This window comes from Tuber melanosporum (genome assembly GCF_000151645.1).
Source record: "Tuber melanosporum whole genome shotgun sequence assembly, scaffold_63, strain Mel28".
Lineage (NCBI taxonomy): Eukaryota > Fungi > Ascomycota > Pezizomycetes > Pezizales > Tuberaceae > Tuber > Tuber melanosporum.
The window spans coordinates 380,068-407,677 of NW_003299110.1; the positions used below are offsets into that span (position 1 = coordinate 380,068).

Below are 27,610 nucleotides of genomic sequence, written 5' to 3' on the forward strand. Positions count from 1 at the left end.
AAAAATCCTCTTGGGAGCGTTTTTTTTTCAATATCATGAGTTTCTCAATAACCTAGTTAGGGAACACCTTCCACAACCCTAGCACGGTCAATGGGGGCTCTCACTGAATACTGTTATCATACCTGTGCCTATGGCCATCCGCTCTCGTATTTTGGGTGCCTAGAATGTCTCCATTTCTTTAGCCGCAACCGAACGACCGTCCTGGTGGTTTTTCAGCTATCACAAATTGGGCCGTCAAATGATGCCTAACTCACCCGAACATCCCGATAGTCCACCGAATCGCCCTGCAAGCAGAGTTTCTGGTGGTTAATGAAGTTGTCGGAAAGTTCCAACCATCCCCCTCCACGAATTTCCCAAAGAGTTCAATTGAGCCAGTGATCACATCACGTTCTCCTATTCTTGTCAGCAGCGCTGAGTGACCGAATTTGGCGATAAATAGTCTTTAAGAAACTTTCATGGGGTGTTTAGAACACCTTTCGAGTCTCTGGCTCTCGTTTAACTTATATTCGCAAACTTGTGGTTTTGATTGTCTGGGAATGGTTGCTGGGGACACTTTCTCACTGGATGTAAATTTACGGCGCTCGAGCATATTCAAGGGGCTTGCCCTAGGCTGTACTAGTACTTGTAGAGTATGATATCCTGTTAGAATTAATGAGGACCACCTTGGCGCCTCGGTTTCTTTACCTGCGGTTGACGGAGTTGGTTTTGCAGGTCGCTTGAATTTTGTCGATGAGGCTATGGACAACGAATATGGTCCGCAAAGCAGGACGCCACAATAGGCTGGGATAGCCCTCCTGGCCCGATACAGCCTACACAAGGTCGCCGAATCACATGTCCAAAGATACAAACTCCTCTCACTCCCGAGCCTTAGGGTGGCTAGTAGTATTTTGAGTCAATTGTGGGAGCAAGGCCACCGCATCCTTTGCACAGCGATCGGTTCCTCACCTGTGCGAACTCTCTTTTGTTGCTGGCATAACAGGCTCAGTTCGCATGCATATTGAATGCACTGAATACTTCCGGACAAATCACCGGCTTGCCGGTGGGATCCCGATGCGGTGGGAACTCAGTATCATACCTTATCACCACAACCCCCTACAGAAGATGTATTTGTGCCCGGGTTTCTATCAACTGCCGGTGGGCTGATTTCCCAGGGGTAGGTCTTTTGGGAATACGGGAAGAACTCGGACAAAGCTCTGCTTTCGCAGCAGCCGGGGATGTATCATTACCCATCACTCGAGACGCGCGGATAGGTGGCCTCGCCGAATACCCTCTAGGTATTCCATCAGTTATGTAGCAACTGGCTCGTCTACAGCACCCAGGGTTATTGTTCCAGGTCCGTAAGACACTTATTGTGGGTATGATATCAGAGTATGGGGGGGGGGGACTGGCTATCATACCAAAACGGGATGGGGATGGGATGTCGATAAAGTGTTTTCTGAGAAGGGGGGGTGGCAGATATGCCTAAGAGATACGATTCGAGGTTGCCGTGTTTCCCCCTTCTTCCCAAGGTGTCCCCAAGGACATATCTGAAGGACGGATGAGGAGATCACGAATCATTTGGTCCACCTCTCAAATGAATTTTGCCCCTCAGGAGTGCCAACGCTCTCATCGGTGGCTGCGTAAGCATCCAAGAGGTTACCCAAAGACCAACACTCCACTTGATCTTTCCCCCTTTCTCTCCACCGTTTCTCCCACTTCCTAACTTTCAACAGCTCAAACTACGAACAACCTGCCCCCCCTCTCTAACACCCACTCTCCACTCTCCCATTATTAGATCTTGATGTCATCTAAAGAGCAATATAATCCCGATACCAAATCCCCAACAATTTACCGCACACACTCCCCCACCCCGCACCTAGCCCCTCGCTCGAATTTGGACAATCTCCCTCCCGAGATTCTCCACCTCATAGTCAAATACTGTGTGAGCAGCCACAGATTCACAGCGATTTGTCTAATTAGCAGAAGGTTCTATCGTGCTGCTTGCTTGGTAATCTATTCCTCGATACGTTTGTGGTGGAACCAACACCCAAGCACCCCCACCTCTAATGAGGTCCCGACCTCCTTCGCATTGAGCATAGATCTCAAGGGACGCACTCCATGGAAGTCGCACTTGCGTACTATGGAGATCTTAGGAGACTCATGGTGGAACCAAACTAGATATTGGGCTATGGCTACGGTTGGGCGGGAGCTGGCAGAGTGCACAAATGTTTCTTTTTTCAGGTTTGTCCCATGGTCCGGCCCTCCCTTCAGAAAAATCTCTGCAGGACTGATAGAATAGATGGTGGTGCGCGGAGGGACCGCCGCCGGTGCTGGTCGACGGAGTTCTGGCGCTTAAAAACGCCCAAACTTTAATACTTAGTTCGTATTCCCATCGCCACCCACCGCTACCCGCGTTCTGCACTATGTTATCTCTGGGTTATCTCCTAAACAAGATGCGGAAGAACGATTATTCCTGTTTGCAAGATCTTAGGCTGGCTCCGATCTGCTCTAAAAAGAGCCTACGGCATCTTGGCGAGACAATCAGTAGATTACGCCTCCGCAAGCTGGTAGTGGTAGGATTGGCCACCAAGATGAGGCCGCTTCTCAGACTCAGACATTTAGTAAGGAGCGTAAAAATTGGCAGTCACAAACCATGGGTCCAAGATTATACCAACTTCGACTTTGAAGGTATACCAACATGCCGGGGAACTCTCTTGAGTGTGGAGAATCTGAGGGGTCTTGTGCTTCAAGATTGCACAAACGCCAACGGGCTAATATCCAAGCTGGGAAAGCAAGGTGAATCGCTTGGGAGTTTGCATTCCATAATTATCGAGTACATCAAGGGAAGCCAGCAAGTCAACCCCATCACCGCCATCACAACCGCCAACGAGCCCCCAGGGGAGCGCGTGGAAGTTGAAATGGGTCGTGCAAATCGCGAAATCCAACTGATCGACGCCTGTAAGTTTTTGGAGGGGCTAGAACTTGACCTCTCTTTCTTTAGTGTCTAGGAGGCTCGAGGAATGCTGGAAGCAATCAAAAATTCTATAAAAACCCTCAAATACCTCCGCCTTAACGTCTTAAGAAACACCCAATGGGGGGGAGTGGGGGCGCTCGGAACCACTCAGACTCCAACATTCTTCGCGGTACAGGACATCGCTCAGCTGAACACATACCAGAACCTCCGACAACTGAGCCTATGCCTTTGTTTACTCCCGAGCAAGATCTCATATGTGTGCCGCGCTCTCCCACCTGGCCTTGAGCTGTTGGAACTCTCGTACAGGAACAAGGGGTATCAGAACAGAGAAGTAGTGCGAGAGTTGATGTTAATGACATACGCACTGAAACGTCGAGCAGTGAATACCATGGAGGGATGTTTTCCCTTGAAATGTATTATAACGACGGAGCTGAGGCCCTGTCTGGATGGGGATTATTTGCATTCTAGGGTATGGCTAGTTGACGGAGGGAGTGGAAGAGTTTTTGTGTATGACGGGGGGTTGCAGGATTTATATATGGATGGGCAGCCATTTTCCAAGTTTGTGAAAATTAGAATGGGAATTATCGAGGATGTGCTGTGAAGGGAGCGGTAGGAAGGGAGAAGGGAAGAGTAGTTTGAACTTTTTTGTGAGAGTGATTCTTGTATCTTTGGTCCAATGTTTCGATCTATCGTTGACTGATTGATAGATTGGTGGGACGGCTATTCCTTTGTAAGAAAGTTATTGTATCACACTAGTTATGGAAATTGAGCCGCTGTATCACACCTAGGGGCATCGTATTCAATAACAAGAGTGATGGGAGTCCGTTTTTGAAGGAAACCCCTTAGAGGTTCTCGTCAGTGCGAGTGACATATTATGCTTTTATAAACAAATTTGATAAACAAAATATTCCCACACTCAAGTCTTCTAATTCCCATGTCCCACACTCTCCTTCGTATGATAGCCGAGACGCCCGCTTCTACGCTCACTTGCGCTAAACTATGATACCCATGGGTGCTTACCTGCTCCACACCCCTTGTCACTAAACCTTAGATGCCCAAACCCTAGCGCCTCACCACCCCCACGCTCAGCCCAAAAAACCCAAATCTTGAGCATCTTCTTCCAGGTATCACTATACCATACCGACCTCATGATTGATCAAAGATGCTGGGCACAATAACAAAACCTGTCTAGTTAGTAGGCAGAAGACTTGACCACATCGCCCACCCAAGACCCCGTGTCGCGGGGCGAGGAAACGGAGGAGGACTATGCCATATTTGAGGTACCCGTCGTCGATCTCCGTACGTGTTGGGGATCTTGGTGGTTTGGATTTTAGGAGGTGGGACTTTTTGCCTCTCCATTTTGCGAAGGGCTGAGGTGTGTACTGTGAAATGCGAGGGTGGGGCGAAAGGGGATGGAAGGGGTTTGGAGGAGGGGGGAGTTGTGTTGGTTGGGTTTTTGCGAGAATAGCATTTGTATCATACTGCACTTTTTGGTTAGGAGTTTTTATTATATTGGTGTTGGTATTTTGGTTGGTTGGTTGAGCGGGTGGTTGTTTTTCCAGAGGGAAATTTCATCATAAATTGTAGACATCAGCTCACTGTATCACACTTGAGAGTTATATTATAGCATTGGGAAAACCCGGTGTTTTCTTTCTTTTTTTTTAAAAAAAAAAAGGAAACCCATTTTAGAAATCCACATTTCAATATTCTACCGAGTGATATACTATGCGCCCCTAAACTAAACATTCTCAAACTCAAACCTCGGATTTCCAGGTTCTGCATTCTCAGCCATAGCCGGAACGTCCACTTCCTCTTCGCCGCCACCACCATCAACCCTCTTCCCCTTCCCATTCTCCTCAATAACCACAACCCTAACCTCCACCGCGCCAGCCGCCTTGCCGATCCCGGCAATGGCCTCCTTGAGCACGACGACTTCATCGAACACCAACTTCCTATCAAAAACCGTCTCGCACGGCTCCACCTGAAGCCTGCGCTTGATACCCTGCACGAAGGGCATAGCTTTCTTCATCTCGCCCATTCCCTTGATGCGCGCGTCCAACACTTTCTCGTCGGTGCGTAGCGTGAGTGTGTCGAAAGTCTCCCGGATGAGGTCGATATACTTTTCCTGCCAGGCCGGGTATGCCAGCGCGACGAAGATGGTGAGACGCTTGGGCTTGTCGGCGTCGTAGGCGAGGGACTTGCCCTTTGCTTTGCGCTTGGCTTGCGCGTTTCCGGTCGAGGTTATGTTTGAGGTTGTTGCATGCACGTAGGAGAGGGCGGCGGTGAGTTCGGTAGAGATTGGCGCACTGGGGGTCGGGAAGAGAGTGTTTTGAACGCTTGCTGGCTTCTGGAGGACTTCGCGGTAGATGTAGTCTGCCCAGTGGGGAGCGAAGGGGGTGATTAGTAGGGCTTGGACTTCGACAAAGCGGCATATCAGGTCCTTATGTGGGCGGATGGTGCCAGTAGCTTCGCGGTAGGTGTCACGCGCGGCCTGGAGTTCGTAAAAGCCGGTTTTTAGGGCGAGTTTGTAAGATGTTCTATGTTGGGATGGGTAGGTTAGCGAGTGATAGAGTGTGGAGGAGGAACGAGAGGTGGGAGATATTTACCTCTCGTAGTGTTCACGAGTTTGCTCAATCAATCGGTTCATTTCATTTTCAAAGACACGGTCCCAGAAGGTGTCTTTTGGCCCTTCTCTGAGTTTACCGGCTTCGGCATCGCGCACCATATCTTCGCACCATTCCTTCAGGGTGTACAAACGAAGGATGGCCGCATTAGCGACCTAGAGCAATTAGCCACCGTATTACGGATTAGAAGGACAAAACACACCTTCTCCTCAAAATTCGCATCCTCAACGCCATCGCCAGCGTCGGCAAACGCAATTCTAGCAGCATCGGCACCATACTTCTTCACCGTCTCCTCAAGAGTCAGGAAGTTACCAGTATGCTTACTCATCTTTTCGCCATTTAGCATCAAGTGACCGTTCGCACGGACTCCCTGGGGCCAGTACTGTGGCGGGAAGAGCGCTGTGTGAATGTACAAGAAGAAGGTCAAGTGGTTTTGGATAAGATCCTTGCCCGAAACACGGACATCAAGAGGGTAAAAGTATTCAAACTCTCTGCGCAGTTTCTTAAGCCATTCCTCCGAGATGCCGGACTCCTTGACACCCTCCTCGGAGAGATCACCGTGAGTAAAGATATAGTCCCAGACCTTATCGGTCATCTGCTCAGGCGTAATACCGGCAGGGCCAATACTAGCACCATCAATAGAAGTATGTAGGTAGTGTGCAATAGTGTAGTACGCCATGTAGATAGTTGAATCCGATAGACTCTCCACAAGGAATTGAGAATCCCATGGAAGCTTACTTCCGAGACCATAAGAGCGTGCACAAGCCCACTGGTTTAGCCAAGCAAGATTTGCCATGAAGCCGTTCTTTGTCTCCTCGTGGAACGTATTGAGTTCACCGCCAACCAGTGTCTCAACTTGCTCTCTCCAGTTCGTCTCTCCATAGTCAATATACCACTGATCGCAAAGAGCCACAACGCAAGTGTCTCCAGAGCGCGAAATAACGCGGCCCTCTGGTTCACTGTAAACGAATGCCTCTCCCCTGCTCACCAAGATCTCACGAACTTTAGGCTTGGCATTCTCAACCTTCTCGCCCTTAAAGTCACCAATGAGCATAGTCCCCTGGTAGAAACCCTCCTTATATGCAAGCTCCTTGGCCTCGGCCAATTGCTTGGCATCCCTTGGTGAATTGATCTTCATCTTCTTGACTAGGAACTCAGCCGTCAACTCTCCGTATGAAGGAGTCCTGATGATGGGAATAATCTCAAGCTCTGCCCATTCCCTCTTGATCTTGTAGTAGTCGGCCTTCTTAGCAAGGTCCTTGACGGTAGCATAGTCGTCTGGAGAATCAGATGGCACAGAAGTAACTACACCAGTGCCCTTGGTAGCAAGGACAGATTCCATAGGAAGAACATGGACACCACCTTTGTGTACTGAGAGAGGTGCGTGAACCAAAGTACCAACAAGAGACTGGCCCTGTAGGGTGCCAACGGATGGGAAGACACCACGTTTGAGGAAAATGCCCTGGAAAGCCATATTCTGGGCGGCGCGTTCGGTGCAGACATAGAACTCGGTAGATGAAATCTGGTAAACGCCATATGAAAGCTTAGGGCCGACAAAGCAGCAGGTTTGACCATACCTAATTTCGTCAATCAAAATTTATAACTAGGTATAGGAGGGGAAACCCACATAGTCTCGGGCCTCAGTGTAGCCGCAACTAAGAAAACTTCAGCACCTTCTGGGAGCTTGCCAGCAACCCCCATTTTCCCTTCCTCGGTCCACTCCAATACCTTTAGCTTAACAGCCGTATACTCCTGCGGCCCAAGCCCCTCGCCGTCACTTCTGTCATGATCCATACAGGGTTGACCATCCTTCGGCGAGTAAATAGTATACCTCTTACCAAACTTGATTTTATCCGAATCCTTCAACCTATTCATCTGCCAGCGTACAAAAGCGTCGTAATACGGATTCGCATCCGTAGTGATAAACGACCTCCTCCAGTCAATTCTCAACCCCAGACTCATGGAATCCCTCATGCAGACCGGCGGGAAGTACTTGAGCCAGTACTCCGATTCGGCAAACCGATGAATCTCCTCCAGGGGGATACCTAGTGCCAGCATAATCTGAAACTGATACCTCAAGTTAACCGCCTTCGCCGCGGCTTTACCCTTCTTTGCAGCGAATTTGGTAACGTCTTCGTTCGTCGCAAGATTTGTTGGTGGTGGTTGCGGTTCCCCGTCCTCCTCCTCAGGCACGTTTTCAAAATTCTTGCCGAAGAGCTCTACCTCCCTCTTGATCTTGTCGGAGGAGGACTTAATTGGCATACCCGTGCAGTGGAAGCCGAGGGGAAACAAGGCTCGCTTTCCTTTCATACGTTGGTAACCGGTCGCAAATTCTACTTTGCTGAGGGAAAAGGAGTGTCCGGCGTGCAGACTTCCATTCATGTATGGGTATGCCATGCAACTGAAGAATTTGGGGTGGTGGTCACGCAGGGTGCTCGGGTCGGTTGTGGGGTCTTCTTCCAGAGTAGGCGCATCGATTTCGAATATTTTGTCCTCCGCCCATTTTGCCTGATATTTCTTTTCTATCGCAATGAGGGTGTCTCGTTTTTCAGTCTGGTGGATGGTTGTTAGTCAGGATGCCCAGAGCAATACAGTAGTTTAGTTTGAGGGAAGAAGAGGCGGGGTAGTAAGAAATAAGCCATACATTCTCAAGCTTCAGGGTAGCCTTGGAGGCATTTGATGGATCTATAGCAATGGTGGTCGCCATGGTCGTGATTGTCTATCTATCCCTGTAGAGAGATGACCTTGGTTGTATTGTGTTGTCTTGTTGCTGAGACGAGAGGGGATGGGTCAGTTCCCAAATCGAGGAAATGCCCCACGTTGCCCCACCATGGCCAAGCAATGGTCACCTGACCCTCAGGTATCATCAAATTTCGAACCCTCACCCTGAACTAAGGTTACAAAAGATCCATTTACATGCAGGTGTTAGGGAATCGGGGGGAAGAAGTTGAGGGTTCATACAAGATTTCTAAGTCCAGAAGTGTGATATGAGATAGTACATGAAGAACTTCTACTCGACAAAAATCGAGAATCTACATGCTCCTCTCCAACTCCTCCAATTCCCTCCTCTGCGCTTCAGTTAAGCCATCATCGACTGCCTCTCCCTCCCCCTCCACAGCCTCCTCGTCTGCACCTTCTTCAGATGCCTCCTTGAACTCTCCTGCCTTCTTCTCCCTCTGTTGGATCAATTCCCCAGCAGCCCTATAATTACCAATACTCAACCTAGGAGAATCCGATAGAATATTCTTCTCGGAAGCCAGATGTTGCTTCCATCCTGCAACTCTCTCCGCAAGCCTTTCGCTCTGCTCCGACAGCCATGGGTATAAATCACTGATCCCGACAAGTATGTTCTTGGCCCCAAGCAACCCTTCAAGAACTGGGGTGTAGTCAACGACAGCCCCAAGGAGGTCGCGGGCATGCTGTTTCCGATTCATGATCGGGCTTCTGTGCTTGGTTGGCACCGGGGGCTCCCACTCGACCCGGTCCCAACACTGATCCTTCAGAAGGCGACACAATTTTTCCGTCTCACCCAGGAAGTCAACTTCGTCGTTATAGCGGAGGTAGTTGTCTGCAAAAACACCCAGCGCCGTTCCAACGACCACCGGGTCCCGCTTTAGCCGTTCGGCCGGATCAACTTTAATGGCAGTGTTAACAAAAATTTTCATAAAAAGGTTAGCATGCCGGACCGCTCTCGTGGAGAATTCCTTATCAGGCACCGCCTGCTCGACCAATGTACTACGCATGCATTCCCGGGCGATGGGCTTGGTGAGGTAGAAGTTGTATTTCTTCACATTCTGGACGATCCAGATTATCAAGTCCACCCGTCCCATAAGATTGCAAACCCGGATAATCTTCTGCTTGTGGCCTTCCCCTAGCGAGACTCTCGCCTGCCGGAGACCCAGAAGGAAGGGAAGGATGTTGTCAATCTCGTTCGGGTTGTTCATTGCGTTGATCACTTTCGTGATCTCTCGTGCGTGGAGAAAACCCAGTTTGCGGGTGTTTGGCAGAAGCCGGATCTTCTCATTGCCGATTTCGACGAAGGAGGGCTCATTGAGGAGTTTTTCGTGGTTACGTTTCAGCCGGATCATTTTTTTGTGCTCGCGCAAGAGGTGAAAGGGGACGACCAATTCTTGCCGAAATTTGGCGAGCTTTTCACTCAATTCTGGATCCACGGTTGGTTTGAATTGTGGGAGTGGTTCTATCGGGTAGGGGGGGGATGTCAGAACACCCTTGTCTGTTAGAAAGCAATTGGGGAAGAGGAGGGAAGATAAAATACCGATTAATCGTAGGAGCGAAGGACAAGAAACAAACCCCCGGGTCGCCACCGCTCTCTGTGATAAAACCCAGCGAGAATGGGTCGCAATCCGAAAATGCACTCCAAAAGCCATGGTGTTCAAAAGGTCCTGTAAAAACCTCCGGGAATTCCAAATGTATGGAGCAAATTTTTGGCTGTAGCCCTCTCTTCCCCGCTGCGAGCGCGAGTACTGCACTGTAACCCAAGCCCCATCACGCGTATTACCCATCACGCTTCCCACCATTGGGAACATCAACATACTCGTAGTATTATTATGCAACACCTTCAATTCTGAAAAAGATCCCCAATACGCAGAGCACATCACAATCACCACCACCCCGTAGCAATGGCCTCCTTCTGGCCACTAACCACCCTCCTCCACCATCGCACTGCCTCAACCCTCTCCAGAACCACCACCTACACCCCCGCGCCCCGAATCCACTTCGCAACCCGCCAGAACCCTACTCTCCCCCGTCGTCGCATAAAAATCTACCCGCCACCACCTAGACCGCCAACCACAGATCCAATATCCGCGCTCACAGCGGCTCAGATCAAAGCCCTGGACCCGGATGGTTCCCGCACGGAGCTCTTCTCCCGGAGAAACCCGCAGGCGATCCGACCGGGCGACATCGTCTACGTGCGGCGCAAAAATGGCGAACCATTTTCCGGGGTGCTGCTGAATATCCGGCGGCGCGGTGTTGACACCTCGATCCTGCTCAGGGACCAATTAACGAAGTTGGGGGTGGAGATGTGGTTGAAGATTTACTCGCCCATCATTGATAGTATTAACCTTGTGCAGCGAAAGGAGAAAATGGCGAGGAGGGCAAAGCTGTATTATATGCGGTATGTTGGAGCCCGTGCGGGGATGGGCGGGGGAAGGAAGACTGACGAATTGTGTTTAGGAAGCCGAAGCACGATTTCGGCCCAGTCAGGGGTATCGTGTCAGATTGGGTGCGGAGGAGTTACGCTGCGAAGAAGGGTTCGGTGGATAAGGCTAGCCAGAGTGCTGGGCAGAAAGGACAGAAGGCGAAGAAGGCGAAGACGGCGAAGAAATGATGATTATGCGCTTTTCCAAGCATCTCTTGATCTTGGTTTTCACGCGTGGTAAGGTAGTGAGTGACCTACGATGTACAGTACAATACTAGATCAAAAACGTAACCCCCTCTCTATAGGTATCATATCATATACACACCAAGTCGAATCAGGTATTCACAATTATCTACAATTAAATCACCCACCGCCCATCATATCATATCACAGCCCCTTTCCCTTAGCAACCAGTTCTGTCCCCATCTCTTGCAACACAAACTTTTGTATCTTCCCACTGGCAGTTTTGGGATAGGCGTCTATCCAGAATACGTACTTCGGGACTATCGCTTCGTTAGCCCTTTACCCTACCATATCTCAGGCGCTACCTGAGAGCATGCTATCATATATCATACCCAAATGATGTGATAGCTTCCCGCGAACCCACTCCCTAATCTCATCCGTTGTCAAACCCTCCTCCTTCCTCACAAATGCTGCGACAGCCTCTCCGTATCTCTCATCTTTAAGCCCTACAACCGAAGACTCGAGAACCTTTGGATGGCTGAGCAGGCAATTTTCGATCTCGAGAGGGTGCTTTGAGGATTAGTCCAATACCAACACTAGTCTGAGATTCTCGGGGACCTGCAATGTTCTCCCCCCCCCGAATAATCAAATCTTTTAATCTTCCGGTGATCTTGATATACCCGTTCTCGTCCATTTCTGCTTCGTCTCCGGTCTACCCGGTCCGTCCGATTCATTAACCCATGACAGAAGAGAACAAACATTAGAGGTGGCGCGGAAAATCACTTACATGCATCCAAAACTTCCCGTTCCCGTCTTTAGCCATGACTTCTGCTGTGCGGATTGGGTCATTCCAGTAGCCCTTTTGTAAGAGGTATCCCGATACTGCCAGTTCGCCGCGTTGGCCTATAGGGAGGATTTCGGTGCGGTCGGTGGCGGAGACCACTTTTGCTCTATCCGTGAATGTTAGCAGGAAGAGGGGGTGGGGGAGGAGACGCACTCGGTGTGTGGCATTAACCTGCCAACGCTATCGACTCGTTTCTCAAGTGGGTCATCGGTGGTAGTCATTGCAGAAACCGGTGAAGTTTCAGTCATTCTACGATCCCCATCAGCCATCAAACAATTACCCATCAGATCACAGTATCTCACTCACCCATAGCATATAGCTACACCCCCACCCCAACCAAACCCTTCATTAGCCCTCCCTTCCCCCGCACCAACCAAACTCGGGGAGTCATATACTCAGCTGTCAGATTCAGCCTCTTATGCAACTTCTTCATCAATTCCCTCGGAACATTACTCCCAGCCGCAATCCCAGTTCTGATATGCTCGAAACCTTTCTGTTCCACCTCCCCGCTGGCCAACAGCTCTAGCTCCGCCGTGAACATTGTCGGCACACCATACAGTGCTGTGCACTTTTCCTGTTGCACGGCATGAAGGGTTGCCTTCGCGTCGAAGCATTCGGCAGGGAATACGATGCAGGAGGCGTGTGTCGCAGAGGCCATGTAGCCTAGAACGCTACCAAAGCAGCTGGCCCTTCGTCAGCAGCGAGCGTGGGAAGGGGTGGATGGAGGAGTAAGGAATACTGGAATAACGGTGGAGGACAGCATATAACATCCTTATTCGTCAGGAGCATTCTATCACCAATGCTCTTCCCATTATTCAGTATAGAACGATGAGTCAAGCACGCGGCTTTCGGCAAACTCGTCGTCCTACCATACTCTCCCCTCATCAGCCTCCACATCCCCCTTTCCATCCCCCATATATACCACAACTCACCCACTAGTAAACTGGATATTAACAACGTCGTCAACCCCCATCCCCTCCTCAGTCAGATGTGCCTTTCCCTCTCCATCCTCCAGCACATCCGGAAACTTCGAAAACGCCTTAAAGCCATCCCCCCCTTTCCCCTTGTCCCTTGTATTATCAACAACAACAACCCTCCCCAACGACGGCACCAACTCACTAGCAACCACTCCCCCACTCTGACAACCGGGCACTAACTCCCTCAGCAATTTATAATTACTCCTCGGTGGCTTCCGAGGCAGATTCGTTTCTAGCCCTATGAGCAAGTGCGTGGCGGAAAGGTGGTTTAGGGCCGAGACTACTTGTGCGGTGTTGAATGAGGGGTTGAGAGGTACAAGAACAGCGCCGAGCTTAAATATGGCATACGTCGCGAGCGCAAACTCGATATTATTCCCTAGCGAGACGGCGACCCTGTCGCCGCGCTGCACGCCCAGGCTCTTGAGGCCGTGGGCGAGGGAGGTGGACTGTGTATGTAGGGAGGAATACGTGAGGCGGGTGTTTTGGTGTGAGGAAATTACGCTGGTCACATTAGCTTTGGAGGCTATGAGCAAGGAAGGAGGGAACGAGCGCTAGAGAGTCCCCGTACTCGCGGGTTATTCCCGCTAGGTGTGAGCCTGTGGTCAAGTCTAGTAACGGCGGCTGGTGTAGTAAGTTAAATACATTAGAGCTTTGGAATGCCTAGACACCTAAGATGGGATATGTACTTGTACCATACCTCTGTAGGTCCTCTGTAGTAACTCTCCGTCAACAGCGCCCTCTTTCCTACTGCCACCACCGCTCCCACTCCGCGGCAACGATGCCTATGCCTGAAAAGCCCAGCCCGCGCAAACGACATCCCAGCATTCAGCCCAGTCCTATCCAATCTCGGAAAAACAAGCAGAAGACGTAGTATATATAACTACACAACCCGAACGCAAGCAAGGCCAAAAACCAAGTTTAAACGGAAGGGCTTGTGGAGTTACCCACGTGCGCAGACTTTGTCCGCAAACAAGGGTGTTGCAAGCGCTAGAGTGAGATGCGGGATGCGAGGGAGCTGGGGCGGAGGTCGGTACTGTACATTGAGGCTCTATGAGGGGGGGGTTAGGGTGATCAATTTATTCGGGGTTCGTTTTCCTAGTTTGAGATAACTCTAGTGGTACAAGTATTACTGTATTACACTCGCAGTTGCTTAGGGGGGTGGGGGGGTACCGTGCTGTAGTGGGTTACCATAGCCCAGGCCAGGCGCCCGAATAGTACTCGAATAGGATATCGAACACCAGCACCCTAAGGGTGGTACGAGTACGGCACATGGTGGTGTTATTGTTGGCCTGGGTTCACAATTGAATTTATACTCCCTATTCTTACTGTTAACTCGTTTGGCATCTTTCACTCCCAATTATCATATTGTACATAGCAGAACGGGAGCTTGCCCAGTGGCATGCTAACTTGGAGTCAATGTCCAGTAACTTGATTCACTGCCAATGACCTTGAGTCAGGAATACTTTTTTTCTTTCGCCATGCATCACTCAGTGATTCGACAGCAGAAAGGCCGGATCCAGTGTAAATGGTCATCATCAGACAATATATTGTAGGTTTTGCCAGTGGTGTGCAGTGCTTTGTGCGCCAAGTATTTCGAGGGCATCGACCAGGACTTTATTTTGAAGGGACCAGCATTCAACCAACTAAACCACCCGGATACTATTAACCAAGAATCCGCGACACACTATATACAACCTTTCCCTTCCTCCTTCCATTTTTCCTTCAACTCACGCTGCCATACTATACACTCACTTCCTCCCCTTCGCCTTCTTATATTCATTCCCCGCCGCCCCTTCCTCCGTCTGAATCATGGCCGTGAGCTTCCTCATCTTCTCATGATACTCCTTACTCGTCTTCTTATCCTCCTTCAACTTCTCCCTAGCAATAAACCTTGAGTCCTTCCTCAACTCTCTCAAGGCGCCCTTCTTCTCACGCTTATGCTCCGCCTTTAACTTTGACAGAGCAACGCGATCCGCATTGGGGTCGTATGAGCGCTTGTCGAGGGAGTATGCCTCTTCGAATTTCGGTATGTAGGTTTTGATCGGGAGGGGGCGGTGGTAGTGGAGCGTTAGGGGCCGGAGGCTCTTGCGGGCGCGGAGGATCCTGCTTTCTAGATAGGATTTGGTCGCGAGGAGCTGCGGGGGAGGTGTTAGCTGGTTAAGCCACTATACTAGAAGTGAGAAGCTGTGACGGAAAGGAACGTAACCTTTTCTCGATAAGTACCTCCGATGGCGGATTTATTGCTCTTATGCAGGAGGTGTTCTATGATTTCCAAGGCTGGCTCGAAAATCATTGTGAAGGCAGTTTTACCCACCCAAAGGCCTGCCATGCTTTCTAGTAAACTTGCCAACGTTGCCAAAAGCGATAGTTGAATATCGCGCCTATCCGCTCCGCTCTCCTCCGCACCGAAGATGTCTGCGAAATTCATTTTGCGTGCTTCCACGGTTTCCCTCGGCGGGGGCTTTTGTATCCGTAGTGACACTTCCGGCTCCTCATACGGAAAAGTGCCTGATAGCTTCTCCTGCCTCACGGGCGCGAGGAGTGAAAGTGCGCGGAGGACGAAATGGGTAGCCTCGGGGACATATCGTTTCGATAGACGTTGGTATTGGACGCACATCGTTACCAGATATGTCCCCACTCCCAGTCTTGACAGTGAGTTGGGGGATACTTGCCCGAGCCATTGGCAGATTACAATCATTGCTGGAGTGACGACTTGGTGAAAGTGGTCACTTGTAGGAAATATTGTGCTAATCGCGGTGAAGAGGATCAAGTCCCCGGCTTTCAAGTCTCCCGTAGAGCGCTGTTCATGTATGATATTTAGGTGTTCGCGGAAGGCTCGTGACACAGTATCTGGATAGGATTTTGCTAGAGCATGGAGATGGCGGATTAGAGTTTCTAAGGGCTTGAAGGGCGGTGCGGATGGAGCTTTATTAGCAACTAGGAGTATGTGTTGAAGGAGAATTTCAGAGAACCGCTAGATATCTGTCAGTTATATACAACAGTCTGGTCGTAAGGGATTTCCTACAGCAAGCTTGTGCTTGTTCTCAGCATCAAGTTTGGGATGGTATAGGACTCTGATTCTCTGAACAACAGTTGGAAGATCATCTATTGGGATATCCCCGACAATCTCTAGAAACTCCCCATGCGTTTGCGGGCAGGGGAAGGTAAATGCAAGCTTGTTGTACTTGCCATCCACCTTTGAAAGATCGAAGACGCCAGGTCCCGTCCCCACTCTTCCCGATTGGCTCCCGAGGGTTTCAAGGAAATCATCATCTTCACCCTCCTCGGGTTCATCATCAGAACCACCTACACCACTATAATCAGAGTTATAGTCGTCTAACTGCTCTGTATCAGAGGCATTAGCTTCTCCGTTTTCGTCAACATCAATATACCCATCTTCCGAAGCTTCATAATCGCCGTCGACCAATTCATCGGGATTGAAGTTTCCCCCAACGGGCGCCATAGGGACACCAGCTCCTAGCCCGTATTCGGCCGCATCCCCCAAATCTACATCATCCCCACCCAGGGCTTCTTTCTCATCCCCACTGTCTTCTTCTCCTCTCATCCTCTTTTGGCGGACCTCCTCGAGCTTCCTCAATCTCTCGCTCTCCTCCTGTAGTTTTTCCTCCTCAGTTTTAGTTCTCTCGCTTGGCTTCGAGCGCTTGTCGAAGGCCATTTCCCGGACAGCCACATCATAATCATATTCTCTCCCCTCCATCCTCGCCAACCTCCCTGGGTTGATGCTAGGGTCTGCCTCAGACTTCGCCTTGACCTCTTCCCGCCCGGGCACAGGCTCATTATTAGCCCCTGTAGCCGGACCAGTAGCAGACGGTTTTTTAGCCCCCAAAAGTGCCCAGATGTCATTCATCTGCGCATCCAATTTCTCACGTTCCTCCTCGTCGTCCTCTTTTGCTTTTTGACGCTCATATTTGTGAAGTTTTGATTTTGCAATCACTTCTTTCATGACCTCAGTTTTACTCTTTTTGCGCCCGGGCGAGGCATCCTCATCCCCTAAACCTTCCGTATCTAACGGTCGTTTTCGGGTGGGCTCATCATCCGAGAGCATCAAGTCGTTCTGAGCGTCAAAATCATCTGTAAGACCGCCGAGGGATTGGCCGAAATGAGTCAGCTCGTCGTCATCGTCAAGGTTGAATATATCGCCGCCGCGGACTCGTTTCTGTCCAGGCACATAGCGAGTTAGCGAACACCGTAAACACCTTTCAGTAACGCACCTGCTTTTCTTTGGTGAATCGCTGGAGCATTTTCTCTTCCGGTGTTATTGTAGGGTCGTTCTCCCCGAAGCGTCTATCCAAAATCCCACCGGCTTTATTCCTCTTCTGCATTTCGACCAACAATGTCCGTTTTCTCTGTACACAATTACGTTAGTCACCTAGCACTCCCGAGATAACTCACAGAACGCACATTTTCCTCTCCAATCTGCTTGCTCAAACTTGGTCGCCCTTGCGCGCCCTTAGCTTTGCCCCTCCCAATCACCGCATGTTTCTCCCGGGTCGTCTTAATTTCGAAAGGATTGAACTCCTCTCGAATTGTCTGTAACGTAGCATGTCGATCAAGTCTAGAGTCGTGTTTAATAGTCGATTTCCTCTGTTTCTTGGCTGCTTTCTTTGATTTCTGCTGGCCGGTTATGCCCGCAGTTCGGAGCGATGCCTTTAGGCGTTTGAGTTGGGACTCCGGCATTGTTCATAGAGTAAAGGAAAAGGCCCGAAGGTGAAATTTCAGGGAAATAATTTAGTGTAGATCCCGCCAAGACCTCAAAATTTCTACTTGCGGTAATTGGCCGGGTAACTCTTTTCTTCCTCCATACAATAGGATATACAAAAAAAATTCAACCAAGAAAAGTGGGACTGCTGAGCATTTCCCCACAATTGCATACAACCACCTGTTGCTGGAACGGCATCGACTCAAAAGCCCAACTACGAAAACCGTTAAAGGGCGATTATTGAAACGGAGAGATCACCGTCCTAGAGAATTTTCTACTCAGCTATAAATCACAATATGAGCGCCTCCGTTGTGCATCGTCACAGGTCCACTACGAAACAATCTCACAAATCATTCAAGAGTCGACATGCGACAAAATCTTCTCTGAAAACTAAGAGTAGAGGTGGTTTGTCTGTGGCCGTATAGATTACAGGTAAACCAAGCTAAATTTATGTACAGGCAAGGTCGATGAGCCAGATACCTTCAACCGGAGAAGTCCCCACCAGCATATGATGTCGAAAATGGATCGCCGAAATAAAAATCGCCAAATAGCGCAAAACAAGCACAAGGATCTTATCCGTGAGACCAAAATATTTGATGGGCGGAATGGTGCTCCAAGAATTGTTGCTGTGGTGCCATTGTGTGAGGATGGGGATGCGCAAGCTGCGATTAAGCAATTGAAGGAGGTGGAAGGTGATATTCCAGAAGTTGGGGCGATTACGACTAGGTATGTGTGCCCCCTAGGCAATGGGATAAATCACTCAGGCTAACGAAGTTAGAATTGAGAGGTTCAAGCAGAAGATACAATGGATTGTGGTGAAGCGGGATTTGTTATCCGTACTAGACGCTTGTAAGGTGGCCGACTTCGTAGTATTAGTACTTTCCGCCAAGCAAGAGGTCGACGAGCATGGGGAACTCCTTTTACGCAGTATTGAAGGGCAGGGAATCTCAAACACCATCCCAGTGGCTCAGGTAATAGCTCGACACTCTAAAAGGCTGAACTTGCATTAATAATTCCAGCATCTCGAAACCACCGAACCGGTTAAACGGCGACCAGATGTCAAGAAATCTCTCCTTAGCTATATTTCACATTTCTTCCCTACCTCAAACAAAATTTACGCCCTCGAGTCTGAACAGGAGTCATCGAACATCATCCGCACACTTTGCACGTCAACTCCAAAAGGTGTTCATTGGAGAGATACAAGAAGTTATCTGCTTGCCGATGATGTGCGATGGAGCGAGGAAGAAGGTCTCGTAATCGGTGGTGTGGTCCGCGGGAAAGGCCTGAAAGCAGACAGACTAGTACACATTCCCGGACACGGGGATTTCCAGATTGAAAAGGTTGGAACAGCTCCGCAAATTCTTCCATAAACAGGCAACTAACCACCCATTCTAGATCTGTGAATACCTTGATTCTCCAGAATCCGTAGACGCAATGGCCATAGACACCGACACGCCAAGCCCCAAAGTCCTTGACGCTCCCACAGCATCGCAAGACGACCTGGCAGACCTTGCTCCAGAAGAGACCCACATGTCAGACACCGACATCCCAGACACAATATCCGAAGCCCCTACATCAATGACCGCCACATCCCGAAAGGGAGTCCTCCTAGATGACCACCATTATTTCGATGACGAAATCGACGAACCCGTCACCGCCACCCCAGGGTGTCCAAGAAAACTCCCCAAGGGAACATCTGCCTACCAAGCTGCCTGGATACTAGACGACGACATTGACAGCGAAGACTCTGGGGTAGAAGACAACAATGAAGTCATGAATGTGACCTTTGATGAGCCCCCCGTCCGGCCCGAAGACGGCGAGGAAGGTTTTGCGCCACGGGCGATGACTGAAGCCGGCACCGGGTTCGGTGACGGCGCTGAGTCCGAGATGTTCCTGGACCCTGCGCCGGAGCAAGAACTCCAGCAAATTGCGGAATTCCGCAAGTCCCGGGCGACCGAGTTAGCCGAAGATCGGGAATTCCCTGACGAGATAGAGCTTCATCCAAACGTGCTTGTCCGCGAGCGTCTCAGCCGATATAGAGGATTAAAGTCCCTCCGCACATCTCCCTGGGAAATAGAGGAAGACCACCCCTTCCAGCCCACAGACTGGGACCGCCTGGCGAAAATCACAGACTACAAATCCGCCAAAAACAAGCTCACCCGTGAAGCCCTCGTAGGTGGCGTCTCAGCGGGCACAAAAGTCCAAATCTACATCCGAAACGGCCCCACGAACCTCGCCGACTCCCCTGCCCCCACCAACAAGCCACTAACAATATTCTCCCTCCTAAGACACGAACACAAACAAGCCGTTGTAAACCTCTCCATAACTCCCTCTTCAGACCTCCTCACCCCCGTAAAATCCAAAGACCAACTTTTGGTGCAAGTCGGCCCCTGCCGCCTCCTCACATCCCCACTCTACAGCCAATCCAACGCCGCAGGAAGAAACAACGTGACGAAGTTCGAACGCTTCCTAATCCCCGGCAGAACTTCAATCGCAACATTCGTCGGTCCCCTGCTCTGGGGCAACGCTCCAGCTATCTACTTCCAACGCTCTGAGCCCTCCGAGGCCTGGAACCTAGTAGGAACAGGCAGCTTCCTATCAGCAGACCAAAGTCGCATAATAGCGAAACGCATAGTTCTTACCGGCCACCCCTTCAAGATCCACAAAAAGTTGGTGACGGTGCGATACATGTTCTTCAACGCGGAGGATGTGGCGTGGTTTAAAGCGCTGCCGCTGTTCACGAAGCGCGGGAGGAGTGGATTTATCAAGGAAAGTCTGGGAACGCATGGGTATTTTAAGGCTACTTTTGACGGGAGGATTAATCCGCAGGATGCTGTTGCTATAAGTAAGTTTCCTCTTGCCCTCGGTGGTGGTGGCGGTGGTGGAATCTGGAGCTAATGTGGTGGTAGGCCTTTACAAGAGGGTTTTCCCGAGAGGTTCTGTGGAATTTAGGGAGTAGGTGGCGGGGTTAACAGTGAGGTGGGAAAGTCAGCTATACAGGCCTTTTCTTCGGCAAAAGTTATTTATGGGTGATGATTATGGATTGGGTTCCCTTCTTTTTTCTTCTTTTTCCGTATCTCACTTGGCTTTCTGAATTCCCATCACTGGCTACTTGTGCTCGTGTCTTTTATGTTGTATGATAAAGTTATAGTCAATAAGTCTGTACACACACACACCCACACACCTTCACCACATATTTCAACCGCAACGTAAATCAATCAATTATACAACCAAAACTGAACCTAAAAATACAATGAAAATACAGATAGAGAGCCATTTCCATGGTGTTTAATACTTGGTGTACCATCCCCGATTTTTTCGCACTGCGTAGTAGCGCCTGGGCATTGAATTGATCAAGTGGTCGATCAACTCTTCAGGGACTGCCCACCATGCCGCCTTCAGCGCCGTGATGAAAATTACTCTACTTGGTGCGTTATCTTTGAGGTCTTTCAAGTATCCATGATTCTTTCGAAGAATACTCTTTATGGCTTTCCAGACATGCTCAATCGGGTTTAAATCCGGACTATGTGGAGGGTGTTCGGGGACCCAGATGCCATGCAATTCAAACCACTCCTTAGTGATCTTTGCAGTGTGAATTTTCACGTTATCTTGCAAAAAGAATTTCCCAGGAGCATAATGAGGCAATAAACTATCCTCCAAGACCTGAATATAGGAGCGCGCGCTATATCCATTCTTTGCAGAGTCCTCATCACGTTGCATGACCTGCAATTCTGACCGCCCCCCCTTCCAGATGGTCCCCCAAACCATAAACGAGAGTGAAGACTTAACATGTTCACTCTCGTTGACAGCCCATTGCTTCCATTTATCACTTGGAAGTCGAAAAACCCATCCATCGGGAGAATTGGGGGAGTTTTGCACGGAAGATTCGTCACTGTAGATGCCCTAGAAAAAACCTTAGCGAGGATCATCTAAGAAGGAACTGACACCTGTCCGCACCTTCAACAATTCTTGGTCTTTTTCACGATAGTTACGTGCAATACGTAGCCTTTCCTTCACATCTTTCGCCTGCAGTCGAATTCTTTTACACCATCTTTATTTGCGGCGTAAATTGGGCCCAAGAGCACGACGGATGGTGTTGATGCATACATTAGCACCACTCTCGTCAATGAGGTCGCAAAAGTATATATTTGGGAAACTTCTGACAAGACGAAGTAAAGAGCGAATAATTTGACGATTCAGCTTCTTGGGACAACCCTTCCGAGGCCTAGAACCAAAGTGGTTGAGTTCCTGCGCCCGTTTCACAGTCCGGTAGATTGTCTGCCGAGTACACCGAAATTCCAACGCGACAGCGGATGGACTCAAACCCAAACTTATTGCCTCGAAAATACGAGCCCTGTCGTGAGAATTCAATTCTTTCCGCCGTTGCTGGGGAGTTTGCCGATCTCTGCTTATAACTGTACCAAAAACTCGTGAAGAAGGCATTTTTTGATGGTGTTGTGAAGAAGAAAAAAAAGTATGGGGGTCAGGAGGGAGTGGTGTAAAAATGCGTTGCATGTTAAATTAAGTGGGCTGGAGTGGGGTTGGTGTACAGACTTATTGATCATGACTGTATCACACATTCGCCCGTCAATTGGCTCATCCCAAGCCTGCTCATACTCCCGAACCAGGCACTCATACCCTGAGTCAAATTCACCCAAACATCTATGATACACAAGGAGAGGCATCAATCCACCCCTATTAGCATGATATATACGATAATATGATATCGTATCGTACGTATGGTGCGATAAAAAAATCCACTTTTGTCTATCATAGTCCGCCCAGAACCGTCCGTACATACCTAGCCGCTATAGGCGCCGTCCCCCCGACACGCCCTCCGGTTCCATGATGACACCCGGCAACGCGACAGACCTATCCTACACCCCTACAGTGCCAAGGAAGGGCAAGTCACATCTTCCAATCTTCTGGTTCCCATAGGGTATGATTTCTTTTTGCTTCCCTATCAATAATACCATACTCCACAGGATGGGGGGAACCAAACTTGAACTTCGGGCTGATCTTCCAACAATTGCCCAGGGACAAATTGATTCTTGAACGCCTTAATCAGCGTACCGCGCCAGACATTTATTTATGGAATACGGTCGTGGGAAAGGAACATCGGTGTTTCTCCCCTTTCTTGCTTTCTTTCGCCGGGGGCTGGGAATAAGGGTTTAGCTTAACTTACTATCCACTGGAGTTGGTGAATTCCCGAGAGAGAGAAGGGAATATAGGCGTTTATCGCTGACTGGTAGCGACGAGATTGCTTTGAGTGTGAAGGGATAATCATATCGTAGCTGGAAAGTCGGCGGTGGAGGAGGGTTTGGTTGGGGGTGGGACGGGATTTGGACGGGTGCCGCTGTGATACATAGGAGTGCTAATATTCCTGACTTGTGGTAACCCAGTCTGAGGTATTGCCAACTTCAAAGCCATGCGTCACGAATATCGGGCTCAACATTACCGGTAAGTTTACTGTATACCGAGATCTCGGTCCAGTGGCTTCGAGTGATTTTTGGTGATAAGGACCTCTAGCATACGAATAAAACCCCCTATCCAGAGTCCAAGCTCGGAATTCTATGCAAGAAATCGGGAGTAGTCACACGATTGCGCCGGACACCCAAAACCAAAAACACAAGAAAGATCGTATCTTCATTCCATAAAAAAAAATTAAAAAAAAAACAAAGGAGAAAACCTCCAATCTATAGGAAACCATACCCTTCAGACCCCAGAATCATCCTGTTCCACATTCCTAGTAGCGTTCCATGTATTCCACGCATCGCAAGTCTCCTGGATAGCCCTCTTGTCCCTAATCGTCCGTTCGATGTTCTCCTGATCTTCCATGATCTGCATTGCGAGGCCACTGCTAGCATGCCAGGCGATGTGGCAATGTATAAGCTGGGGAATAGTAAAAATCGTCAGTCATGTCATTATGGGTATGTGGGAGGGCATGTTATGAAACTAACCCATGGTCCCGGATTATCGGTTTTGAAGGCTATAACGATATACCCATTCCTTGGCAGAAGGGCGACGTCACGGCGAGGGGGGTTATTGTAGTTCATGTTGTTGAAGGCGTCGGCAGCGGTCCAGTCGCTGGCGTCCCATTGTGTATCATTTTGGGCCAAGAGGATGAAGTCATGGCCGTGAAGCTATTGGCATATCACATGTTCTTAGTTGATCGGGGGGTGGAAGAGTTTGGGGATAGGACTGACGTGGATAGGGTGCCTGGTAGGGATAGACTGCTTTCCAGCGCTATGTCCGGACGGGAGCGTCAAATTGCCTAGGATCTATTAGCATCTCGGAAGCTAATAATATGATCAAATATGGGCACCCCAAACCTACCGACAACCACTAGAACAACCCACTATTAATAAAAAAAACATTGTCAGCGGTTTGAGAAACTCTTTAAAGGAGAAAAAAAAAACCCCTCGAGGAGAGACGTAGTAAACATACCCTATTCTGATAATCCTCGGGGACAATCGACAATTCTTGACTCATATTGCTAACATTCTTATCAAGATTCAATATGGTTGGGTTTCCCCATTCGAGCCACCTGAGTGAGTAACATCACGCAAGTCAGCCCCTGTTTCCTAACGAACGAGCGACTACCGCCAGCTAGCTAAAACAAGAACTTACATAGGAAGCGTGGCAATATCCCATCGGCTATAGTTACCATGGGGCATGGGATTCTCGATTGTCGGCTCTGTCAGGCCAACTTCATAGGTATCGGAGGAATAGTTATTTGCATAATCCCCGGGGACCAAACTCTTTGGCACGACGGGTACGAGATTTTTCATGTCCTCGTCGTCGCAGTCATCAGGCTCCGTCGTTTGACCTTTTTGTGTTACCCAGAAGCTGGATACAGGGAGGGTGTATGTGGAGTTAGAGAAGTATCTAATTATGCCAGTTTGCTTGACGGGGAATTGGATGTTATTACAACCCGCTGCAGGGACTTGAGGGTTGTTAGCTATGTATATCAGTGAAGAGAAGAGGGAGGTCACTTGTTCGAATCCAGTAGTCCCTGTTTACAGATACATCTGGGCCAGAGGGGTTCGCTTCAACAATTACGCTGTATCTTTGGCCTAAGAGGCGAAGTGAGCTTCTATTTATTCGGCATTGCCGTAACTGGTGGCCAACGGATAGGCGATACTCACCGATACCGATGTTCAAATACTTTGTCTGATAAGGGTGTATAGGCACAAAGTCCGCAGAAACAACCGTGAGGATATGGTTATCAATTGAGAACTTGAATTGCGACGCAGTGGATGTATTGATCAATCTCAATAGGTACTTCTTCCCTTTTTCAAAATTAAGCTCGTAGTAATTGCCAGGAGGCCCAACACATCTGGGGTCTCCTTGGAAACAAGGGAATCGGCCTATGGAGAGTCAGCCTGTTATATTAGGCGCGTTTCGGTATGATATGCACACACCCCTGCCTTGAAGCAGATTGCTTTGCATTGGCGGGGGGTTGCCTGTGAGCTCTCCGAAGAAGTCAATAAACGCTGTCTCATGCGACCAGTCGCTGACGAGGACAGTGCCGACATCGACATCGTAGTTTGCGCTTTGAGGACCGTGAATGATCATTGGTCCTGGGTCAATCTATGTCAGAATAGGATATCAGAGTAGGGCGAAGCAATCGCTTACCGAGAACTCCATCGGGATATTGCAGGGAGTAATGGCTAAGGCCATTAGAACGAACTTGACCTTTCGGATGAAAGCCTGATTTTAGCCTTACCTATGATACCATGTGTGCCCATACTCCGTTGCACGGAATTTGTATGTGTAGGTGTGTTCCGGCTACGAGAGTTTTGAGTCTTAAGTACTATGCCACCATAACACGGGCTTCAGGCAAACTTACGGCAATTGGGCATTGAGTGATTCCCTGTGATTTTCAGTTAGCCACCAGAGAGTATATAGTTGTTCATGGGGTACCACATGCATTCACACCATCAGCTTCACTGGTGTTCCACTGCCGGAAGCCATGCCAATGGATAGTGGTGCCGTTATCCCTCATCTTATTGGTAACATGGATAGCTATATTTCACTTAGTCATAATTCCGCCCAGAAATCTTATCATCCAGATAATAGGGGGCCAACTTACTAAGTTGATCGCCCCAACACGCCTCGATGAGTGGTCCTGGGTATGTCCCATTCACTAGCTTCGCCTTGGTTTTAACATATCCGTCAGGTGCAGTCTTGCCATCAGTGACCTCAAGCCAATACTAAATCAGGTTTAATCAATTTCCATTGCCTACCACGCCAAAAGAAAAGAAAGATAGATTGAATACCTCTCTATGCGTCCCATCCGGCCAACTAAACTCATAATCCGTATTGATATCGTAACCCCTTGGGGCCCACCACTTATTTGGCTTAAACCAGCACGACCGATTGTCAGGAGTATTGCAAGATATTAGGTCCTCCTTGATTCCCCGAGGGCTATAATTTGGACACTTGAAGCCGGTGGAAGGAATCAGTGCGTTTGCTCCCGCAACCCCAGACAGGTCAGGAAGGAGGCCGCCAGCATCCAGTATCTCCTGGTTGAGATCATTACCCCCACGCCCCAGAAGGCCAAAGGACTGAAGGATATGAAGTAGAAATTTGAGTAGTTCCATTTCCGAAGGGTAATTCAGAATTTTGGAGTTTATCCCTATTCTAGCCGGTCTAAAGAGAGGCTTTTTAAAGGATACAAAAAATGTTTTTATTTTTCTTCTCCCCTCCCCCCATCCATCCCCTACACACCGCACAGGACATGCTGCCAGCACCAGTAATTGATAGTGGGGGAGTATGATACTCTATGTGTTGTGGGGCAACTTAACCAGTCTAACCTCCGAAAAGACGACCCCCTGTGGGTTAAGCCCTAATGGGCAGCAAGATACGTATGTTCAGCTGGAATATCGGCATATCTGCATTCGGTACTCTCCGTAGCTGAAGAAATTTCGAAGGTGGAGTGGTGATACTGTCAGACGCCAACAAGCGGGTTGGTGTGTGGAAAGTATGAGCAGCACTCTATTATTTTCCGTGCGAGTTCACTGGGGGCTTGAAGTTCAAGGTTGACGCAGCCTCCCAGTAGGATAGAGGTCCACTGGTATTCGAGCGGAAAACAAAGGTGAGACATTAATGGTTCCACAGCTTTCAACAGCACCTCTTGTGTTGCTCGAGCACCGGTACCCACAAAATGACCCGCACGTACCACAAAACAAAGGGATGGCGGTGCAGGAAAAAGAGGGGAAGCCGATTGAGGACGGCAGCGCAAGAGGAATCCCGGTGCGCGTATGTTGACCGAATGCGACATTGAACTATGATTAGTGTCGAAACATTACAAGTAGAGCAAATCATGCCCGAGATCTACGAGTACAGTACTCAATCTGTCGATCAACCAAATACAAATTAACTTACAGAGACACCGAAATTAGAGCACCGCTACTAAGATCGACGTGCTCGCATGTTATGTACAGTACAAGTACGACACCATGTGAGAACTCTCTACAAAACTCTCAACCCAATCCTCATACTAATATCACAAGAGATAGCCATAAGTGCAAAAGTTCTAGTAGGACTAACAAAGGCAGAGATGTTACCAATCCTAAGTCATAATTAAAATAAAAGAAAAACATTTAGGGCTGAAACATAAGCACAATCCAACCATCTGCTTGCCGCAGTTCCCGGAGTTGTCAAATCTCGTTCTCCCCTCCGCCCTGACTGCTACTGTACTGTACTCGTACTCGAGTACCGTACGAGTACAAGTACAGGTCCCCAGCATAAAGAACCCGAGCATTTGAGCCTGAATTTAGTACGAGTACGGCCCCCAGATGCGCAGACAATTCGCCATACCCCCATGTTCGGGTTCTATGCCGGGGACCCGTACAGTAGATACGAGTACAGTACTCGAGTCCTCGAGTAAGCCTGGCAGAGAGAAAAACAAAAAAAGGACAAACTTGGTCAAAAATAGAAAAGAAAGCCACCTGGAGGGCCTCCCAATAGCCAGACTAGGTGCTATTGGGCTGAAGATCTCGGACCAACTGTCATACAAAAAGTGCGAATCGTTTCCAGCTTCCTCGAGGAGCCCACGCTAGGTTTATTATGTACTGTACTAGTACTGCGCAACTTATCGAAAAGTTCCGACCTGATCATTTGATAACCCCTCTAAGACTGAG

General features: G+C 49.2%; 9 protein-coding genes; 3 read left to right on the forward strand and 6 right to left on the reverse strand.

The window, feature by feature from the left end:
* Nucleotides 1–909: 909 nt before the first annotated feature.
* Nucleotides 910–3,554, forward strand: GSTUM_00009943001 (uncharacterized protein; the record flags this gene model as incomplete). XM_002840986.2 has 3 exons in its annotated part: nucleotides 910–1,103; nucleotides 1,158–2,937; nucleotides 3,010–3,554. The coding sequence occupies exons 2-3, from the start codon at nucleotides 2,433–2,435 to the stop codon at nucleotides 3,552–3,554; spliced, it is 1,050 nt and encodes a 349-aa protein (XP_002841032.1). The 5' UTR covers nucleotides 910–1,103; nucleotides 1,158–2,432.
* A 4,948-nt stretch (nucleotides 3,555–8,502) lies between these two features.
* On the reverse strand, nucleotides 8,503–9,788 carry GSTUM_00009945001 (uncharacterized protein). XM_002840987.2 has 1 exon: nucleotides 8,503–9,788. Exon 1 carries the CDS (start codon nucleotides 9,663–9,665, stop codon nucleotides 8,610–8,612), a length of 1,056 nt encoding a protein of 351 aa, XP_002841033.1. The 5' UTR covers nucleotides 9,666–9,788; the 3' UTR covers nucleotides 8,503–8,609.
* Nucleotides 9,789–10,217: 429 nt separating this feature from the next.
* GSTUM_00009946001 (uncharacterized protein) lies at nucleotides 10,218–11,033 on the forward strand (the record flags this gene model as incomplete). XM_002840988.2 has 2 exons in its annotated part: nucleotides 10,218–10,714; nucleotides 10,774–11,033. The coding sequence occupies 2 exons, from the start codon at nucleotides 10,218–10,220 to the stop codon at nucleotides 10,925–10,927; spliced, it is 651 nt and encodes a 216-aa protein (XP_002841034.1). The 3' UTR covers nucleotides 10,928–11,033.
* A 27-nt stretch (nucleotides 11,034–11,060) lies between these two features.
* On the reverse strand, nucleotides 11,061–11,986 carry GSTUM_00009947001 (uncharacterized protein; the record flags this gene model as incomplete). XM_002840989.2 has 5 exons in its annotated part: nucleotides 11,061–11,241; nucleotides 11,314–11,491; nucleotides 11,517–11,633; nucleotides 11,709–11,871; nucleotides 11,919–11,986. The coding sequence occupies 5 exons, from the start codon at nucleotides 11,984–11,986 to the stop codon at nucleotides 11,126–11,128; spliced, it is 642 nt and encodes a 213-aa protein (XP_002841035.1). The 3' UTR covers nucleotides 11,061–11,125.
* A 19-nt stretch (nucleotides 11,987–12,005) lies between these two features.
* Nucleotides 12,006–13,567, reverse strand: GSTUM_00009948001 (uncharacterized protein; the record flags this gene model as incomplete). Its single annotated transcript, XM_002840990.1, is given in 8 exon segments — nucleotides 12,006–12,014; nucleotides 12,140–12,159; nucleotides 12,219–12,448; nucleotides 12,505–12,630; nucleotides 12,698–13,293; nucleotides 13,311–13,363; nucleotides 13,429–13,463; nucleotides 13,509–13,567. The coding sequence occupies 8 exon segments, from the start codon at nucleotides 13,565–13,567 to the stop codon at nucleotides 12,006–12,008; spliced, it is 1,128 nt and encodes a 375-aa protein (XP_002841036.1).
* An 809-nt stretch (nucleotides 13,568–14,376) lies between these two features.
* On the reverse strand, nucleotides 14,377–17,440 carry GSTUM_00009949001 (uncharacterized protein; the record flags this gene model as incomplete). XM_002840991.2 has 7 exons in its annotated part: nucleotides 14,377–14,877; nucleotides 14,949–15,716; nucleotides 15,768–15,917; nucleotides 15,975–16,454; nucleotides 16,533–16,919; nucleotides 16,975–17,109; nucleotides 17,165–17,440. 7 exons carry the CDS (start codon nucleotides 17,438–17,440, stop codon nucleotides 14,491–14,493), a joined length of 2,583 nt encoding a protein of 860 aa, XP_002841037.1. The 3' UTR covers nucleotides 14,377–14,490.
* Nucleotides 17,441–17,621: 181 nt separating this feature from the next.
* Nucleotides 17,622–20,628, forward strand: GSTUM_00009950001 (uncharacterized protein). XM_002840992.2 has 6 exons: nucleotides 17,622–17,867; nucleotides 17,921–18,188; nucleotides 18,241–18,433; nucleotides 18,482–18,802; nucleotides 18,858–20,307; nucleotides 20,372–20,628. Exons 1-6 carry the CDS (start codon nucleotides 17,759–17,761, stop codon nucleotides 20,419–20,421), a joined length of 2,391 nt encoding a protein of 796 aa, XP_002841038.1. The 5' UTR covers nucleotides 17,622–17,758; the 3' UTR covers nucleotides 20,422–20,628.
* A 2,549-nt stretch (nucleotides 20,629–23,177) lies between these two features.
* GSTUM_00009952001 (uncharacterized protein) lies at nucleotides 23,178–25,397 on the reverse strand (the record flags this gene model as incomplete). The annotated part of the gene is made up of 13 exons (XM_002840993.1): nucleotides 23,178–23,354; nucleotides 23,423–23,605; nucleotides 23,669–23,736; nucleotides 23,799–23,820; nucleotides 23,910–24,009; nucleotides 24,093–24,408; nucleotides 24,458–24,538; nucleotides 24,611–24,832; nucleotides 24,887–25,045; nucleotides 25,101–25,135; nucleotides 25,192–25,253; nucleotides 25,315–25,338; nucleotides 25,392–25,397. 13 exons carry the CDS (start codon nucleotides 25,395–25,397, stop codon nucleotides 23,178–23,180), a joined length of 1,455 nt encoding a protein of 484 aa, XP_002841039.1.
* Nucleotides 25,398–26,182, reverse strand: GSTUM_00009953001 (uncharacterized protein; the record flags this gene model as incomplete). XM_002840994.2 has 4 exons in its annotated part: nucleotides 25,745–26,182; nucleotides 25,558–25,678; nucleotides 25,483–25,490; nucleotides 25,398–25,409 (listed from the first exon to the last, which is right to left on the reverse strand). The coding sequence occupies exons 1-4, from the start codon at nucleotides 26,066–26,068 to the stop codon at nucleotides 25,398–25,400; spliced, it is 465 nt and encodes a 154-aa protein (XP_002841040.1). The 5' UTR covers nucleotides 26,069–26,182.
* Nucleotides 26,183–27,610: the final 1,428 nt, after the last annotated feature.